The 20388-nt window shown below is 41.7% G+C and overlaps 1 protein-coding gene and 1 long non-coding RNA gene across 15 annotated transcripts in view; one reads left to right on the forward strand and one right to left on the reverse strand.

Moving 5' to 3' along the window:
* NFU1 (NFU1 iron-sulfur cluster scaffold) overlaps window positions 1–10276 on the forward strand; it is a 44630-nt gene extending 34354 nt beyond the window's left edge. For 9 of the 14 annotated variants that reach the window (XM_078349157.1, XM_078349161.1, XM_078349162.1 and 6 more), the window contains 2 exons: window positions 6012–6186; window positions 10110–10276. In XM_078349157.1, the coding sequence (XP_078205283.1) occupies window positions 6012–6186; window positions 10110–10154 (220 nt within the window). In that variant the 3' untranslated portion in view covers window positions 10155–10276. Of the gene's footprint in view, window positions 1–6011; window positions 6187–7662; window positions 7781–10109 lie in introns of all 14 variants that reach the window. The other 5 variants (XM_054244871.2, XM_054244873.2, XM_054244867.2 and 2 more) reach the window with 1 other exon arrangement.
* A 5663-nt stretch (window positions 10277–15939) lies between these two features.
* LOC103787906 (uncharacterized) lies at window positions 15940–20349 on the reverse strand. Its single transcript, XR_013526531.1, has 2 exons — window positions 20121–20349; window positions 15940–16349 (listed from the first exon to the last, which is right to left on the reverse strand). It is a non-coding gene; the product is annotated as an uncharacterized LOC103787906 (long non-coding RNA).
* Between the last annotated feature and the right edge of the window lie 39 nt (window positions 20350–20388).

Here is a 20388-nt window from a genome sequence, read left to right on the forward strand (position 1 = left end):
CTATAATCCCAGATACTTGGGAGACAGGGCAGGAGAATCACTTGAACACGGGAGGCAGAAGTTGCAGTGAGCTGAGATTGCACTATTGCACTCCAGCCTGGGTCACAGCAAAACTTCTTCTCAAAAAAAAAAAAATTGCTAAGATGGTAGCTACTAAGTGTTCTTGACACAAAATATAAGTATGTGAGGTAATGTATATGTTAATTAGCTTGACGTAGCCATTCCACAGTGTATGCATATTTAAAAACATCATGTTGTACACGTAAATATATATACTTTCTGTCAATTGGAATAATTAATTGGCCAGGTAGGGTGGCTCACGCCTGTAATCCCAGCACTCTGGGAGGCCGCCAAGGCAAGTGGATCACTTGGGGTCAGGAGTTCGAAACCAGCCTGGCCAATATGGCAAAACTGTGTCTCTACTAAAAATACAAAAATTAGTCAGGTGCACCGAGTACCAGCTCAGCCAGAGAGACCCCCACCCAGGCGGCGCTGAAGGAAATGAGAGGCAGACACACAGATAGAACAGCAAAGTGGGTCTGTGGGTGGGAGCAGGCAGCAGCCTTCCAAACTGAGAGCCTCAGGGGCTGACGGTATTCCAGGCTGAAGGCCTCCAGCAGATTCTGATCCACCTATTTATTCTCTCTGGACAGGTGATTATTATTAACAGACAGGTGTTCTGTATTTTCTCATAACTCAAAGATATCCCAAGTAGGCAGTTGTTGCCCATTTACCACTGATTACAGACAAACGAAAAGGTATTCTGCAAGAGGGAGCCCTGGGGGCAGAGTCAGATATCTCAAAAGAGTTGTTATAACTGGTGTATAATATTTATACATTGTCCTGCCACTTTGAAATGCCCCAAGTGGTTTTCCACTTGGAGTAGGGGGCAGCCAGGTTTTCCTTGCCATCGTTCTTCCCAGCAAACAATATATTCTATCATACACTCAGCATTCATCAATGTTCATAGACTTAATATTTCTCAACACAGGTGTGGTGGCACACCCCTGTAATCCCAGCTACTTGGGAGACAGAGGCATGAGAATCACTTGAACTCAAGAGGTGGACGTTGCAGTGAGCCAAGATCTTGTCACTGCACTCTAGAGTGACACTCTGTCTCAAAAGAAGAAAAAAAAAATAGTAATAATTAATTTTAAAAAAAGAAAAATAAGCCTATCACTCAGATTTTCTCCCATAAGGCACTTACTTATTTGTAGCCATGTAAAAAAGGCTAAAAAGTTCTAAAAAAAAAAAGTGCTTGGAAGGCAGAGCAGACCTTTGGCAGTTTTATGGTGCTGGGGTGGGGGACAAAAATTATAGTTTAGGCTCTGTCAAGGAGGTTGGGTCTTAAGAAACATCCAAGCCTGGCTAGGCTCAGTGGCTCATGCCTATAATATGAGCATTTTGGGAGGCCAAAGTGGATGGATCACATTAAGGTCAGGAGTTTGAGACCAGCCTGGATAACATGGTGAAACTCCATCTCTATGACAAATCCCAGCTACTCTGGTGGCTGAGGCAGGAGAATTGCTTGATCCAGAAGCAGAGGCGGAGGTTGCAGTGAGCCAAGGTCACACCATTGAATTCCAGCCTGGGTGACAGAGATAGTGTCTCCAAAAAAAAAAAAAATCCAAGCTCTTGGTTAGGCTCTCCAGAGAACTATACTCTTAAAATGAAGACACATCAGAGGTAGACTAAGCTTACAAGACTGTAGGCCAGTATTAAGTCAGTTTAATTTTGAAGTAGATGAGCTGTTGCCAGAACATAGGATGAATCCTTTTTTTTTTTTTTTTGAGACTGATCTTGCTTTGTCACCAGGTGCCAGGCTGGAGTACAGTGGCACTATCTCGGCTCACTGCAACCTCTGCCTCCCAGGTTCAAGCAATTCTCCTGCCTCAGTCTCCCTAGTAGCTGGGACTACAGGTGTGTGCCACCACACCCAGCTAATTTTTGTATTTTTTTTTTGTAGAGACAGGGTTTCACCATGTTGGCCAGGATGGTCTCGATCTCTTGACCTCATGATCTGTCCACCTCAGCCTCCCAAAGTGCTGAGATTACAGGTGTAAGCCACTGCACCTGGCCTTTTTTTTAAATTGGAGACAGGGTCTCGCTTTGCTGCCCAGGCTGAAGTGCATTGGCACGCTCATGGCTTATTACATCCTCAGCTTCCCAGGCGTAAGTGATCCTCCCACCTTGGCCATCCGAGTAGCTGGAACTACAGGTATGTGCCACCATGCCTAGCTAATTTTTGTATTTTTTTAGAGGTGGGTTTTCCCCATGTTCCCCAGGGTTGTCTCAAACTCCTGTGCTCAGATGATCCACCTGCCTCAGCCTCCTAAAGTGCTGGGATTATAGTGTTCATAATTCAGTCAGATATTGCTAGGCTTATCTAGAAACTAAACCAAAATAAAATAAAACAGATTAATAGGAAACCTAGATACTGGATATTTTAAACACACGGTGTTTAAAAAACTGCAATTAAAAAAAATAGCAAGATGAAGAATTTCATCAGAGAACTGGAATCTGTAAAAAAAGAATGAGTAACTCCGGAACTAAAATGATAATAACTGAACTTAAGAACTCATTAGATTAGGTTAACATTAGATTGGACATAGTTGAAGAGAAGATTAGCATACTGGAATTTAAGTCACTAGAAAATACTCAGCTTGAAGCACAGGGAGATAATAGAATAGAAGATATAGGAAAGAAGCATGAGAGGGTGGGCATGGTGCTCACACCTGTAATCCTAGCACTTTGGGAGGCTGAGGCAGGAGGATTGCTTGAGCCCAGAAGTTAGACACCACCCTGGCAGCATAGTGAGACCCTGTCTCTACAAAAAATTAACAAATTAGGTGGGTGTGGTGGTGTGCACCTGCCTTGGCTGCTCATGGGGCAGAAAGATTGCTTGAACCCAGGAGGTTGAGGCTGCAGTGAGCTCTGATCACACCATTGTACCCTGGTCTAGGTGATAGAGCAAGACCCTGTCTCACCAAAATAACAATATAAAAAAGTTTCAAGCCTATGGAGAGGAGAAATAGAATTCAAAGTGCTTCATCAATTTAAAACAGTGCAAAATAGGAAACAGTAAATGATAATATAAATCCAAAAGTATTGGTGTTTAAATGACAATATTTTGATGAACAAAAATAAGATTGTCAAATTGGATGTGAAAAAACAAAACCAACTATATACTGCTTAGAAGAGATATAGGGGCCAAGCATGCAACTATATACTACTTAGAAGAGATATAGGGGCCAAGCATGGTGGCTCATGCCTATAATCCTAACATTTTGGGAGGCTGAGGGGCAGATTGCTTGAGCCTAGGAGTTTGAGACCAGCCTAGGCAACACAGTGAAATGCCATCTCTGCAACAAAAGAGAGAGAGAGAGAGAAAGAGAGGGAAGGAAGGGAGGGAGGGAAAGAGAAAAGAAAAGGAAAGACAAGAAAAGAAATAGATAATTTGTATGACCTTTGGGTAGGCAAATTTTTTTTTCAATGGACATAAGAAATCAGATAAAAATCAAGGAAAATACATATAAATTGGGCTACAGTAAAATTGTGACTCTCTCTTCATCAGAAGATGCCATTGGCTGGGCACAGTGGCTTATGTGTGCAATTCCAGCTACTTAGGAGGCTGAGGTGTAGGGGAGGCTCCCTTGAACCTAGGAGTTTTAGGTAGCAGTGAGCTGTGATCATGCCACTGTACTCCAGCCTATGTGACAAAGTGAGACTGTTAAAAAAAAGCCATTTACAGTGAAAAGGCAAAGCACAGATTAGAAGATATTTATGCATTTTTATGACAGAATATATAAATGACTTGTACAAATTGGTAAGAAAAAGACAATCAGAGACTGGAGCAGATAATTCACAAAAGATAATCAAATAACAGCTGGGTGAGGTGGCTCGCACCATAATCACAGCACTTTGGGAGGTTGAGGTGGGTGGATCACCTGAAGTCAGTAGTTCGAGATCAGCCTAGCCAACCTGGTGAAACTCCATCTCTACTAAAAATACAAAAAAAATTAGCCAGGCATATGGGTGCATGCCTATAATCCCAGCTATCCAGGAGGCTGAGGCAGGAGAATCACATGAACCCAGAATGTGGAGGCTGCAGTGAGCTGAGATCGTGCCACTGCATTCCAACCTGGACAAGAGTGAGACTCTGTCTCAAAAAAAAAAAAAAAACGACGAGTAGCCACTAAACTTGAAAAAGTGCTTAACCTTATTTGTTATTATTAACATTCAAACCACAGGCCAGGTGCGGTGGCTCAAGCCTGTAATCCCAGCACTTTGGGAGGCTGAGGTGGGTGAATCACGACGTCAAGAGATCGAGACCATCCTGGTCAACATGGTGAAACCCCGTCTCTACTAAAAATACAAAAAAATTAGCTGGGCATGGTGGTGTGTGCCTGTAATCCCAGCTACTCAGGAGGCTGAGGCAGGAGAATTGGCTGAACCTGGGAGGCGGAGGTTGCGGTGAGCCAAGATCGCATCATTGCACTCCATCCAGCCTGGGTAACAAGAGCGAAACTCTGTCTCAAAAAAAAAAAAAAAATTAAATAAAAAAATAAACAAACCACAATTAAATATTAGTACAAATCCACTAAGAAAGTTAAAACTATTAAGACTGACAACACCAATTGTTGGTGAGGATGTTGAGCAACAGAAACTCTCATATACTGCTGGTGGGAATGTAAGTTTATGTAACTGAAAACTATATGGCAGTATTTATTAGATCTCAACATATTCATACTCTTCATTCAGCAATTTCACTTTCAGGTGTATTTCCAGTAGTAATATATATGCATAACAAAAAACATTTCTAGGAATCTTTATAGCTTCACTATTTATAAAAACCAAAACCTAGTATTAACCTAAATGTCCATCAACAGTAGAATGGATAAATAAATTCTGGTATATTTACTTAATGGAATACTATGCAGCAATGTGAGTAAATGACTAGTACTATATTCAGCAACATAGATGAATCTCACAAAGAGCACAAGAAGCCAGATACAAAAGAGTTATTATATGTTATTTAAAAATATAACTCATATTTGTAAATTATATAGTTTAGAAACAGGCAGAACTAATCAGTGGTGATACGAATTAGGATAATGGCTGTGTTTTGTTTGTGGGGAGTGATTGGAAGAAAGCCCAAAGGGGACTTCTGGAGTCTTGGTGTTGTTTCTTGGTTTGGGTGGTTTTAAATGTGTGTTCACTTTGTGAAAATGTAGTGAACTGTACATACATGAGTTAAGCATTTTTCTTTATTAATGTTTTATTTCAATGAAAAATTACCTGAAAATGACACCAGCATGTGACAGTCTCCCTCTTCCTTCACTCAAAAGAAATGACTGAGTATATCTTAGGTAATCACAATAATTATTAGGAAATTTGAAATCTTAAATGCTTTAAAATGTCACAGTTTTAATTTAATTTAATTAATTTATTTATTTGTAGAGATGGGGTTTCACCATGTTGGCCAGGATGGTCTCGATCTCTTGACCTTGTGATCCTTCCACCTCGGCTCCCAAAGTGCTGGGATTACAGGTGTGAGCCACTGCACCCAGCCCATAGTTTTTATTAAAAAAAATTTTTTTTAGAGACAGGGTCTCTCTGTGTCACCCAGGCTGGATTGCAGTGGCATGATAATAGCTCACTGAGCTTCTAACTTCTGGGCTTAAGCAATCCTCCTACCTTGGCCTCCCAAATTACTGGGAATACAGGTGTGAGCCACCATTCCCAGCCTTGAAAAGATTATTGGTAAACAAGATTAAATGTGGTAAGTGGAGTAAATATTTGTATGAGTGAATTTTGGTATTTTATCTGAAAGTGAAAAAAAGTTAAAATTATAAATAAAACTTAGCCACAGTTACTATTCTCTGTTTTAAAAGGAGCTCTAACTTTGTGAATTTTACCATTATAACATGTAAGCTCTGAGCTATATTAAATTTTTTCAATAATAACTTGAATTTTAAAGAATAAGTAATAAATATTCTTTGACCTCACAGGCCAACTGTGCAGGAAGATGGAGGAGATGTAATCTACAAAGGCTTTGAAGATGGCATCGTACAGCTGAAACTCCAGGGTTCTTGTACCAGCTGCCCTAGTTCAATCATTACTCTGAAAAATGGAATTCAGAACATGCTGCAGTTTTATATTCCAGAGGTAGAAGGTGTAGAACAGGTATGCCAATATTATATGACAGTGTAGATTTTCTTTTCTTTGTAGATATAAAGGCTGGAAATAGATGTTAAGGCAAGTATTTGAAAAGAAGTTCATGACTTAGCTTTTTCTTCAAAGGATAGATTTTGGCTGGGCGTGGTGGCTCAAGCCTGTAATCCCTGCACTTTGGGAGGCCGAGGCGGGTGGATCACGAGGTCAACAGATCAAGACCATCCTGGTCTACATGGTGAAACTCCGTCTCTACTAAAAATACAAAAAAAAAAAATTAGCTGGGCATGGTGACGTGTGCCTGTAATTCCAGCTACTCAGGAGGCTGAGGCAGGAGAATTGCCTGAACCCGGGAGGCGGAGGTTGCAGTGAGCCGAGATCACGCCATTGCACTCCAGCCTGGGTAACAAGAGCAAAACTCCGTCTCAAAAAAAAAAACAAAAACAAAGGATAGATTTTTGTGTTGCAATTTTTTTTTTTTTTTTTTGGAGACAGAGTCTCAGTCTGTTGCCCAGGCTGGAGTGCGGTGGCAGGATCTCAGTTCACTGCAACCTCTGCCTCCCGGGTTCAAGCGATTCTCCTGCCTCAGCCTCCTGAGTAGCTGGGACTATAAGCGTGTGCCACCACACCCAGCTAATTTTTTGTATTTTTAGCAAAGACAGGGTTTCACTGTGTTAGCCAGGATGGTCTCGATTTCTGGACCTCGTGATCTGCCTACCTCAGCCTCCCAAAGTGCTGGGTACAGGTGTGAGCCACCTCGCCTGGCTCATTGTCTTGCATTTTTTATCAGACTTGAAATCTCTTATAGAAGTAACTTTAGTATTATGAATACCTACTATGTGCCAGGCATTTTTACTAATATTACCTCATTTCATCTTCTAATAAACACAGTCCATTAAGTCATTCCCATTGCACACAATACAACAGAGACTTAAAGTGCATATTGCTGCTCTGATTGCACAAAAATTATGAAAAAGGTTAAAACGTAACGCAGTGTTTTATAGATGAGATTTAGAAATCTTTAGTGGAAGAACTCTACTACATCATATTTATTCACTATTTTGTTGTTGTTGTTGTTGGTAGAGACATGGGTCTTGCTATGTTGCCCAAGCCGGTCTTGAATTCCTGGCCTCAAGCGATTCTCCCAAAATGCTGGGATTAAGGATTAACACAACTGGCTTAATCTATGTATTCTTAAACATGCAAGCAAGAAGCGCATTAAGAACTCATAGTTCGACGCTATACTGAGTAGAATTCTATTGTGCTTTATGTATAGCACAATATCAACATTTTTTTCTTGCCAACATACCTACGGAATATAACATAGCACCTTGTCATCAGTGATAGACTCTTACTGCAGTGATTCTCAAAGAGAAGTCATGGCTTTATGGAGAGAGATTATCAAGGAGGGAAGAAGGGATGTGTGGAAATTAGAAATTTTCAACCTGCAGAACCTCAGCTAATTCTTTTTTTTTTTTTTTTAAACAGAGTCTTGCTCTGTTGCCCAGTCTGAAATGCAGTGATATGATCTCCACTCACTGCAACCTCTGCCTCCTGGGTTCAAGCAATTCCCATGCCTCAGCCTCCTGAGTAGGTGGAATTACAGGCATGTGCCACCATTTTTTGTATTTCGTATTTTAGTAGAGACTGGGTTTCACTATGTTGTCCAGGCTGGTCTGGAACTCCTGAGCTCAGGCAATTTGCCCACCTCGGCCTCCCAGAGTGCTAGGATTACAGGCATGAGCCACCTCAGGTAATTCTGTGCGCTAGCTCCATTGGGAATCACTCATCCTTGGGTAGTATTTAAATTCATTGGTTCCACAGTGAGCAGGTCTATACAAACCTATCCCCAAAGTCTGAGGTTGCTGAGAGGCTGAAGAAAGAGGCTGACGAATCCAGTTGGTCAGAAAGAAACATTTAATATGGCCTGAGGAACAGAAGCCATTTCTCTGGTGGTTGCAAGATGATGGATCCCCACATTGTTACCCCATAGACTCAGGGCTTATATACCATGAGGAATGGGTACACATGCTTCAGAAGATATGTGTAGGACAATTAAAGTCAACCCCTCTGGAAAAGGCAAGAATGCTTACTTCCCTAATAGCATAAACAAATTATAGGCTAAGTATGTGTTTAGGATAACACCAAGGTTGTTTTGACCTAAAGGCAGGATTAAGTAGAAATCTTAGAGGCATTGCTAGAACTGAGGTTAGTCAACATGGCAGATTAGCATTTAAGATGGAGTTGCCTTAGCCTCCATACCATCGTTTTTATCCAGTACATGCCATGTCCTCCTTGAAGTCTTTATCAGTCTCCCACTTGGAATTAAGTCCTTCTGTGACAGATCCAAAGCTTCTGTTTTGGCTTTATGTTTATGTGACTTTCTGTATCTGTTTTAGCTTTATGTTTATGTGGAGGCTCCCTAAGAGACTTGAAATCATATCTAAGTCTTTGTATTCCCCTGCAACAACTAACCCTGTGCCTTACAAATGTCCTATACATGCTTTATTATTATTCCAAATTAAGGAACAATTCTGCCTAAAATATTAGTTGGTTGACAAAATTTTTTGGATTGGGTATTGTTAAAATTGGATATAAAATATTAATTTTTTGGAAATAAATACCAATTTTTACTCAACTGAAAAGATATCCTATGAAAGAATTCTTTTTCTGTTGATTGTCTCAGATCAGAGCCAGAATCTCTCTCTCTCTCTATATATATATATATATATTTTTTTTTTTTGAGACGTAGTTTCACTCTTGTTGCCCAGGCTGGAGTGCAATGGCGTGATCTCGGCTCACTGCAACCTCTACCTCCCAGGTTCAAATGATTCTCCTGCCTCAGCCTCCTGAGTAACTGGGATTACAGGGTGCGCTACCACGCCCAGCTAATTTTTGTATTTTTAGTAGAGATGTGGTTTCACCATGTTGACCAGGCTGCTCTCGAACTCCTGACTTCAGGTGATCCACCCACCTCAGCCACCCAAAGTCCTGGAATTACAGGTGTGAATCACCACGCCCAGCCTAGGTTGTTTCTTTCTCTCTCTCTCTCTCTTTCTTTCTGTCTGTCTTTCCTTTCTTTCTCTTTCTTTCTTTCTTTTTTTAACAAAAACTCTTAATTTTGTTCCATTATCATTTATATGCCTTTAAAAAATTAGTTAGTTGACAACTTTGGTGGATTGACTGAGGAACATTTTTATTCATTTGTCCAGGGTGGGGTGATGAATTGGCCTTCAGATTATAAACTTGAATTGGCATCTAATTGTAGTAGGTGTGGTAAGGAGAAAAAACATTCTTAGGTTTATGTAACTCTTTCCTTCCCAACAGAGTTAGTCTGTTATCTTAGTAATACCTTAACTCATGGAAAGATAATAGCTGTGGTGACATTTTTCTGAGGTTTAAAATGATCTTTTATCTGAATAAGACCAAAATAATTAGTTCCTAAGATTGTTTTTTTGTTGTTGTTGTTTTGTATTTTGTTTTTTTACTTTCTTTAGGGATTCATTTTAGGAAAAATAAATATTTTTATAATAACAGTTTGGTATAGCTTCACAGAATATATTTAAGTAAATAAGATGGTTTTGAAAAAAAAAGACAAAAAGTCAATTACATTAGTCTTATGGCTAGAGAATACCAGTTAATTATTTATAGTCATTTCTGCCTAGCTGAGACTCTGCTATGGGTAGCCTCTTAAGAGACAAGGAGAAGTGATCAGTGCTTTAATTAATTTCCAAATATTTAATTTGCTTTTGTTTTTATGACACCAAGTTATGATTCAAACCTTGTTCTTTGGGACGGTTGATAGATTTATTCTTACTGGCTTGCCATGCATTGTTATAGAGTATATCAGGTAAAGAAGTAATATAAAAATCAGGAAAATAGCAAAATCTAATCATTTTCTTAATTCTTAAATTGTCTTTGTTTTTTGGTTTTAGGTTATGGATGATGAATCAGATGAAAAAGAAGCAAACTCACCTTAAAATAATCTGGATTTTCTTTTGGCACAACAGTCAGACTTGTTGATAATATATACAAGTTTTTATTACTAATATGTGGAGGAACTTGAAGAGTAATAAAATATCTTCAGAGAATGATATATAAATATTGCGTGTTTGCTTTACCTCAGATGAGTTATTTATAACCTCTTGAATCATCTTCTGTACACATGGATTTTATCCAAGGATATTTTTATTTTTGTTCCTCATTTCCCATGGCTCCTTTGCATATGTGTGAAGGAGTTTAAAATACATTTCTCCTCATCTAATTTATTTACTTTTTTTACACAGGAAGAAACAGAATACTATTAAAAAATTCTAAAATGACTTTTTGTGAAATATCTAAAACTATTTTTACTGAAGTTTTGTTGTTGTTGTTGTTTGAGACAGTCTTGCTCTGTTGCCAGGTGCCAGGCTGGAGTGCCATGGCACGGTCTCGGCTCACTGCAACCTCCACCTCCTGGGTTCAAGCGATTCTCCTGCCTCAGCCTCCCGAGTAGCTGGGACTACAGGTGAGCACCACCACGCCCAGCTAATTTTTGTATTTTAGTAGAGACAGGGTTTAACTATGTTGGCCAGGATGTTCTTGATCTCTTGACCTCGTGATCTGCCTGCCTTGGCCTCCCAAAGTGCTGGGATTACGGGCGTGAGCCACCATGCCCAGCCTTTTACTGAAGTTTTTAGCTTAAGAAACAGCTAAGCAATTGTTTTAAAAATCGTAGCCCCCAATTAAGTAGCACAGAACTTCTTAAGACCAAAAACAAAAAACAAAAAAATGGCCTGGCGCAGTGGCTTACGCCTGTAATCCCAGCACTTTAGTATGTAGGCAAGGCTGGTGGATCAGGAGGTCAGGAATTTGAGACCAGCTTGACCAACAAGGAGAAACCACATCTCTACTAAAAATTCAAAAATTAGCTGGGCGTGGTGGCTCACGTCTGTATTCCCAGCTACTCAGGGAATTCAGCTCTCAGGCTGAAGCAGGAGAATCGCTTGAACCTGGGAGTTGGAGGTGGCAGTGAGCCAAGATTGAGCCACTGTACTCCAGCCTGGGTGACAGCAAGACTCCACCTCAAAAAAAAAAAGTGAAAAACTCAAAAACTAGTTCTAGAATCTGGACACAGTTTCTATTGGTTAAGATGGAGAGGGCTGAATTAGAAAAACTGCCTCAGTATGCCCAGCCTTTACCTTATAAATCAGAATTCCTGAAGACAAGGTAAGAAGCTGCTTTGGTCCTACTTCTGGCTTCTAACTCAGAGATCCATAATCTGTACCATGCCAGAAATGTGCACCGTTGTCTTTCTACCATAGGGGTACTGCTTTTTCAGGTACCCAAAAGAGTGATTTAGCCTTCCCTCTCATTTTTCTATAGTAATTCAGAGACTGCAGTTAACAAAATACTGGGAAAGAAAAGATGGGAAAATAGTAGTGATACATTGCATCTCTGGAATTCTAGTCCCCCAGATTAAGGAGATTAAGGTATTGATGGAAACAGGAGGAACTCTAGCAGTTGTGAGTGCTGGGAATTGAAGTTTTTACTGTTGTCCTTTGGTTCACTGAACCAGATAGTAGGGTTGGAGAATTCATTCCTTGAGATACCATGTGTGAATTTAATTTAGACACTGGGAATTGCTCTACAAACAAGGCAACTTAACCTGCCCTTAGTTGAAGCTACAGGAAATTAACATTGTGGATGAGATGCAAGTAATGACAGATCTTGGATGTGGCCATGAAATAAGTGGCTGAATCAGGTGGAGGATTAGATTATTAGAAGAGAGGAAATTGGTCAGGCGCAATGGCTCATGCCTGTAATCCCAGCACTTTGGAAGGCTGAGGCAGGCAGATCACTTGAGGTAAGGAGTTCGAGACCAGCCTGGCCAACAGTGAAACCCCATCTCTACTAAAAATACAAAAATTAGCAGGGTGCGGTGGCTCACGCCTGTAATCCCAGCACTTTGGGAGGCTGAGGCGGGTGGATCACGAGGTCAAGAGATTGAGACCATCCTGGTCAACATGGTGAAACCCCGTCTCTACTAAAAATACAAAAATTAGCTGGGCATGGTGGTGTGTGCCTGTAGTCTAAGCTACTCAGGAGGCTGAGGCAGGAGAGTTGCCTGAACCCAGGAGGTGGAGGTTGCAGTGAGCCAAGATCATGCCATTGCACTCCAGTCTGGGTAACAAAAGCGAAACTCCGTCTCAAAAAAAAAAAAAATACAAAAATTAGCCAGATGAGGTAGCGTGTGCCTGTAATTCCAGTTACTCAGGAGCCTAAGCCACAAAAATCCCTTGAACCTGGGAGGTGGAGCTTACAGTGAGCTGCGATGTGCCACTGCCCTCCAGCCTGGGTGACAGAATGAGACTCTCAAAAAAAAAAAAAAGAAAAAAGGAAATTATTCAATTGAGAGGCCAAAGTATTGGAAAGATTTTCCATAAAAGGGAACAGCCATGAAGAATAAGCAGGAAAGGTGTGGGAAGAATATTCTAGGCATAGAGCAGTGTAATCAGAATTGTAAGTGTGAAATGTATTTGGGAAACTCAAGAAGCTAAGTATGGCTTGAGTATAAAGTGGAAATGGTGCACAAGTAGGCAGTGGTAATATAGAGAGTGCCACAGAAACTCTTGGTTGCCTACCCAACATATACCCTCACTTCTTGTTAAGGAAGGCCCTCTCAGTAGGTCTCACCTCAGTCCTAGGGGATAACTCAGGACTCATTTAAACTGGTCACTTTAACTCCATTTTCTTTTCCAAATATTAGTCTGTGGGTAGCCATATGACCCAGCTCTGGTCAGAAAACTCGAAGAAAAAGTCTTTGGAGAACTCTGGAAATACTGTGTTTCCTGGTTAAGAGAATGTGTGTGTGAGTTAATCTCTGGAAAGAAGACTTTTTTTCCTCCCATCTGTTCCTTTCATTCTTGCTTGGTATACTGTGGAGTGTGATGTTCAAAGCAATGAGAGTAAACTTGTAATCATGACTAAAAGATGGTCCACTGAGAATAGCAGCAAGGAAAGAAAGGGAGCAGATCCTTGGCTGGGTGCGGTGGCTCATGCCTGTAATCCCAGCACTTTGGGAGGCCGAGGCGGGTAGATCATTTGAGGCCAAGAGTTTGAAACCAGCAATGCCACCATGGTGAAAACTCATCTCTACTTAAAAACACAAAAATTAGCCTGGTGCAATGGCATGTGCCTGTAGTTCCAACTACTAGGGAGGTTGAGGCTTGAGAATCACTTGAGCCTGGGAGGTGGAGGTGGCAGTGAGCCAAGATCACATCACTGCACTCTGCCCTGGGCGACAGAGCAAGACTTGGTCTCAGAAAAAAAGAAAGAAAGAAAGGGTCTGAATCCTTGATGCATTGTTGGCCTTTTGGCCAGACTAGGAATTACCCAATTCCAGAGTTTATATGAAGTGAGATCAATATTTTTCTTGTTTTAGCCACTGTTATCAGGTATTCTGTAACTTGAAACTGATTGCATTCTGAGAGAATGGTAAATCATGGAGGACTTGGTAAATGCTTTTGCTGATTTTTCATTTGTGGCATACTGTCTAATGTCAACCTGAAAATGAAAACAGGCCGGGGCTGCTGGCTCATGCCTGTGATCCCAGCACTTTGGGAGGCCGAGGCCTGATCACCTGAGGTCAGGAGTTTGAGACCAGTCTGGCCAACATGGTGAAACCCTGTTTCTACTAAAAAAATGGAAAAAATTGCCAGGCATGGTAGTGGGTTCCTGTAATCCCAGCTACTCAGGAGGCAGAGGCAGGAGAACCACTGGAACCTTGGAGGGAGGTGGTGGTTGCAGTGAGCCGAGATCACACCACTCTACTCCAGCCTCTATGATAGAGCAAGACTCCGTGTCAAAAAAAAATTAACACGTATGTTTTAATTAATTGAACCACTATTCAAAGATTAATCAGGTAATAGTTTTTATTTTGGAATATTTATACTGAATTTCTCCCCATATAATCCCAAAGAAAGAATAATAATCACTATTAGTTGTGTCTAGCTAAAACAAAAATTGAAAAAAAAATCCCCAAAATGTATAAAATATATATTTTTAAATTTTTATTTGTAAAGTAGAGATGGAGTCTTACTCTGTTCCCCAGGCTGGAGTATACAATCATAGCTCACTGCAGCCTCAAACTCCTGGGCTCAAGCCATCTGCCCTCCTCAGCCTCCCAAGTAGCTAAGACCACAGGCATGCACAACCATGTCCAGCTTTTATAAAATATTTTTACATGAAATATTCTGAAAACACTTTGTAAATATAGGATTCTTCAATAAGTATGTGAAACTAAGATTATTAATGGTCAAGAGAAAGCCAGGTACGTGGAGGATTTTTTTTCTTTTTTAGACAGGGTCTCTCTACTGCCCAGGCTGGAGTGCAGTGGTGTGATTATGGCTCACTGCAGCCTTGACGTCCCAGGCTCAAGTGATTCTCCCACCTCAGCTCCCAAGTAGTTGGGATTATAGGTGCACATTACCACACCAGCTAATTTTCTTTCTTTTTTTTTGTAGAGATGGGTTTTACCATGTTGCTTAGGTGGATCTGCAACTCCTGGGCTCAAGTGACCACCTGCCTCAGCCTCCCAAAGTGCTGAGATTACAGGCATGAGCCACCACGCCTGGGCTGAGGATTTTTCACTAAAATCCTCAAAATTAGGATGAAGCCCTATACAGGATGACATACAGTCATATGAGAGCAACATATGATAAAAATAGCAAATGTTCATTGAATATTCAATGTTCATTAATTCATTGAATATCCTTTGTCCTCAAACCTGAGGTTTTCACACTATTCTAAGCACCTTATGTTTATGGAGTCATTTAATCCTGTGAGATAGGTAACTATTGTCTTCCTCCACCCTTCCCCCGCCTTTTTTTTTTTTTTTGAGACAAAGTCTTGTTCTGTTGTCCAGGCTGGAGTGCAGTGGCACCATCTCAGCTCACTGCAACCTCCTCCTACCAGGTTCAAGCGATTCTTCTGACTCAGCTTCCAGAGTAGCTGGAATTACAGGCGTGCACCACCACACCCGACTATTTTTGCATTTTTGGTAGAGACAGGATTCAGCATATTGGCCAGGCTAGTCTCAAACTCCTCACCTCAAGTTATCTACCCTCCTTGTCCTCCCCAAGTGCTGGGATTACAGGCATGAGCCACTGTGCCTGGCCTATTGTTCCCATTTTTATAAACTGGAAGATGTAGGCACAAGGAAAAGTACACTGTCCATTGCCATGCAACTTGAGTGGAAAAGCCAGGAACATGAACTCTGGCATTCTGGCTGTAAGGCATGTGCATATTATAGCTATACTATTTTGCCTTAAGGAAGCTGAGCCCATATGCTTCTTGAGTATTCCTACTTGAGGGAGGAGAGATGCTTTCCTTGCTTGCATAGGTTCTTACTAGTGGGCAAGAGTCTAGAACCACAGTAGACAAAAGCAGTGGCATGTACATGTATGTCCATTTTTTATGCAGGAATATGAAGCTGGTTGCTCTCCAGCCCAGAAGAAATCTACATCCCTCTTGGGAAACTCCACCTAGACACTCCATTTTGCCATATCGGTATTATCTGCTTATTCTCTAGGGGCTTACAGGAAATACAGAAGCAACTTTTGCATCCCTTGAAAGAAACCCTAGAAAATAGTACTTTTTCTGTGTTCTTGTATTTCAAGTGTTCTTTCAGTTCTGGGCAGCTCTCTGAATGGTCCACCCCTTATTGTGTCTCTGTTCACATTCTACAAGACAGAAATAGTAGGTTAAAGATAGGACCAGTTAATCTCATGGTTTTCAATTTATTGACTTTCTTGGCAGTAAAATGAGTTTCTTTCCCAAAGAGCTAGAAAACTCTGCCCAGCTTCTGCCTACAGGAAAAATTTGGAGCTACCTTGGAGAGGAGTATTGGAAAGGCACAACTTCTAGTTGGAGTCAGCATCCTTTGTCCTCAAGCCTGAGGTTTTCTGGGGGGGGGCAGTCAGGTCATATTTGCTTGATGTGGTGGACATATTTTTTTGTGCCTTCTTGGTGTTCTTCCTTCTTTTAGCAACACCTTCCCCCTTTCTTTGAAGAACTCTTCACTCTTGCTGTATGACTCTATAGGACTCTGGTAGAGCTGTCCTGTCACAATGTCCTGCCTTCTTTGCCACAGGAGTGGGGCATATGACTCACACTGGACTGGCCAGAATCCTTGTCTAGAAAATAAAAAATAAGAAGGGAGGAATAGCCTCTCTCTCCTTTTGGGCTGCAAGCTATAAAGATGTGACTGCAGAGCTATTTGAGAGTTGTTTCCCTGCGCATGAGGTCAGAGAGATGGTCAAAGAGTTCTGACAACATTCTGTCCCTGGGTATAGATGCTCTGAAAGCTGTTTGTATTCCTGTCCTTTCCAATTACAGGAGCCAGTAAGTCCCCCTTCTTTATCTAGTTCGAGTGGGCTTCTATTATTTGTCATTGAAAGCTCTGTCCTCTAGGCACATCTTTCACCTTGACTGTGAGAAATAAATTTGTGAGACCTGGATCCTTCAAGAGAGCTCTTCTCTGTGGGAGTGCTGCCACTGAATTGGGAAACCTAGTGCTCATCCTGTGGGTGAAGAGTACCCATGGAATTGGAAGCAAGGCAACATGGGATCAGGTTTGTATTTTTGAACGGTCTCTCTGGATCCAAAGTGTGTGGGATAGATTATGGGGGCCAAAGGGGTTAACTCACAGAGTCTTTCTGAGGCCCTGATTAGTGCCTTTTGTTCCTGTCCTCATTTCTTTTCACAGGCCTCAGGAGCTCAACCTATTTCTTTTTCCTTCGATACTTGCTACCATTTTTCTGTCCACTGGGGTACATTTCTCCATAAAGCTCCCTAAAAAGTAGTACATATGTGCCCCAGCTCCCCATATTCTTATCATGCAAAGGAATTTTTATTTTAATAATTTCTTGCTATGTATTATGGGCATTCACATAAGGGTTAACAAAAATTACTATAGCTATTTCAATTAAGGTTCTTCTTTGCGTTGGTAATGGCAACTGGAAGTTCTGATGGCCTTCAGCCATCAGATCCAATGGGACTAAATCTATGAGCAGGGAAATAGACTTAAAGAGATGGTGAATGACACCCCCTTGCCATCATTACTTTTTTTGTTGTCGTTCAGAATGTTTTATTACGAGAGAAAATCCATTTCCTCAGACGTTTGAATTAGACCCAGATGTCTCCTTTCCTTCATAGATCATTTATTTTCTTTTTCTCCAGGCCTTATTCCCAAAGTCCCAGCTAAGGTGGAGCTCTGTATAAAGGGAGGTCAGGCACCCAAAGTGTGTATCTTTTTTTTTTGAGATGGAGTTTCGCTGTTGTTACCCAGACATGATCTGGGTATGATCTCGGCTCACCACAACCTCTACCTCCTGCGTTCAAGCAATTCTCCTGCCTCAGCCTCCCGAGTAGCAGGGACTACAGGTGCGCACCACCATGCCCAGCTAATTTTTATATTTTTAGTAGAGATGGGGTTTCACCTTGTTGACCAGGATGGTCTTGATCTCTTGACCTCGTGATCCACCTGCCTCAGCCTCCCAAAGTGCTGGGATTATATGCGTGAGCCACCGCGCCCAGCCAAAGTGTGTATCTTAACTGGCAAATGGTTACAAAGGGTTCTTTGTTGTATTGGGTTATTGAGGTTTTTCAAGGCTGGGTTGGGAAAATACTGTCTTTCAGCTTCTTCTCTTTCTTGTCAAATTATTATTATTATTTTGAGATGGAGTCTCGTTCTGTCGCCAGGCTGTAGTGCAGTGGCACTATCTTGGCTCACTGCAACCTCTGCTCCCTGGGTTCAAATGATTCTCCTGCATCAGCCTCCCAAGTAGCTGAGATACAGGTGCGCACCACCACACCCTGCTAATTTTTGTATTATTAGTAGAGTCGGAGTTTTACCACATTGGCCAGGATGGTCTTGATCACTTGACCTCGTGATCCACTTGCCTCGGCTTCCCAAAGTGTTGGGATTACAGGTGTGAGCCACTGCACCCAGCGTCAAATTATTTTTTTCTTTTTTTTTTAACTTTTGAGGTAGGGGGCTTTCCAGTCTTTACTGGAAACTTAAAAATTTGTATTTGGACAAATTCTAAAAGACCTGTAACACTAGTTTGTTCTCAACTAATTCATAGATATCTTCCAAAATAGCTCATTGAATAGAGATGTATAAGACAAGTTGATAGTCATTGTGGCAGAGTAGCAGGCAGAAGTGGAAAGCAAAGGGTTAAAGAGATTATTATAGTTGGAGCATGAGAACTCTGGTTGTATTGCTGACATTTTCTTTGTGGCATTGACAGATTTGCTGCCAATGCACAAAGATGTTGCTTAAGCATTGGAACCATATCCTGGCTTCTAGGTAATATGATGGAGTACTCACCAGAGCCTTAGATGAGGGTTCTTAAGCTAGGTGAATATCCACAGTCTTTTTGTTTCTTGAATTAAGAAATGTATTATCGGGCCAGGCACGGGGGCTCACGCCTGTAATCCCAGCACTGTGGGAGGCCAAGGCGGGTGGATCACGAGGTCAAAAGATCGAGACCATCCTGGTCAACATGGTGAAACTCCGTCTCTACTAAAAATACAAAAAATTAGCTGGTCATGGTGGCGTGTGCCTGTAATCCCAGCTACTCAGGAGGCTGAGGCAGGAGAATTGCCTGAACCCAGGAGGCGGAGGTTGTGGTGAGCCGAGATCGTGCCATTGCACTCCAGCCTGGGTAACAAGAGCGAAACTCCATCTCAAAAAAAAGAAAAGAAAGGAAATGTATTATCACCAAAAAGCCTATTATTATTATTATTTTTTAACTTTGCTCTGGGTGTTTAAGGGCTTGAAGTATCAAAGGGCTTTTAGGTGAGAAATACTTTGCTTAATTAAATGTGACATTTTTCAGCCTCTCTAAGGGGAAAAAAAGGCACTTTTCCTCGCAAGGAAAACTGAAAGCCTTATGCTGACTTAACCAGCCATAGAAGGTTAATCCGCGAAGAAAATCCCTTTTCTCATTCATTCCAAAATAAATTTGTTCTTTTACACTATGGTCTATATTAAGTGTTGGGTATGTAAAATCTAGTTCTAGCGTCAAGAAACTTACAGCTCAGTGGGGAAATATACAATGAAAATCATAAAATATCAAAGCATATTTCTTTACAGTGCGAGGTCAAAGAGTGAGAGGTCTCCAAGTCTGTCTAGGGGAGATAAAAAAGGCTTTCCTGAAGAGGTAGCATGTAAACAGAGACAGGGTGGGGATTCTATGCAGAGTAACCAAAGTGTGCTTTTAAAAGATTTGAGAATCTTGGTCCAGTTGAGGAACTACCTGTTGAGCCTGCTGGGAGTGTATAGGGCTGGGAGGACGCCTAAGACCAGACACCTGAACAGCAGTCAGCACTTCAGGACTTCTGTGTGCCATTAAGTTTCTAATACTATTCTACTCTAGAGCCATTATAGAGTTCTAATAACTCTACATTTGACTAAAGAGACCATTTAAGGCTGTTTAAAGCAAATGCCCAGGAATAAATTCTCAGAACCATCATCCCTCTCAAAAATCTTGTCAGGCATGGTGCCTTAACTCACAGAATTAATCTTTCTTAAGTTAAACGCGCGGCTGTCAAAGCTAGGGAATTCCTAGCCCTCTCAGGTGGGCCATGGGAGGAGGCGGGCCAACAGTTTCTTATGTCCAGGCTCATAGTCGGATAGTTGAGCCTTACATCTCTCCTCTAACCCTCGACAATAAACTGGTTGTTATGGAGGCAATGGAGGCGGAGGGCTTTTAGGGGCCAAGCATATCACACAGGGAACTGAATGAATTGCTTATTACCAGAGAGGCTGACCTTTGGAGCTCTGCAGTAAAGAATTTTGGTATCTTTCTTCCTCCACCTCCCCCATTTTTTTTTTTCAGCCCTTTGTCCCCCAGGATTCCCTTTTCAGACTTCCTGCTTTCTTCCTCCTCTTTACCTACTTCGTGGCGTGCTGGCGCGTGGGGCCTGGGGCGGCATTGAGCGCGCACTCGGAGCTATTACTTTGCTAACAATTTCATCCTTCTCTTTCCGTCATTCCCTGCCAGGCGCTGAGTTTTTCCCTCCCTCTCGGCTCCTTCCCTCCCGTGGCTCGTCCGCGGGAGGGCGTCTCCAGGAACTCCAGGCGGACGCGGCCACTAGCCGCTGCCACGTCTCCGCCGCCAGCACTCCAGCGCCTGCGTGGACTTGGGGGGCGGGGCAGCGCTGGGA

This window comes from Callithrix jacchus, chromosome 14 (assembly GCF_049354715.1).
Source record: "Callithrix jacchus isolate 240 chromosome 14, calJac240_pri, whole genome shotgun sequence".
NCBI lineage: Eukaryota > Metazoa > Chordata > Mammalia > Primates > Cebidae > Callithrix > Callithrix jacchus.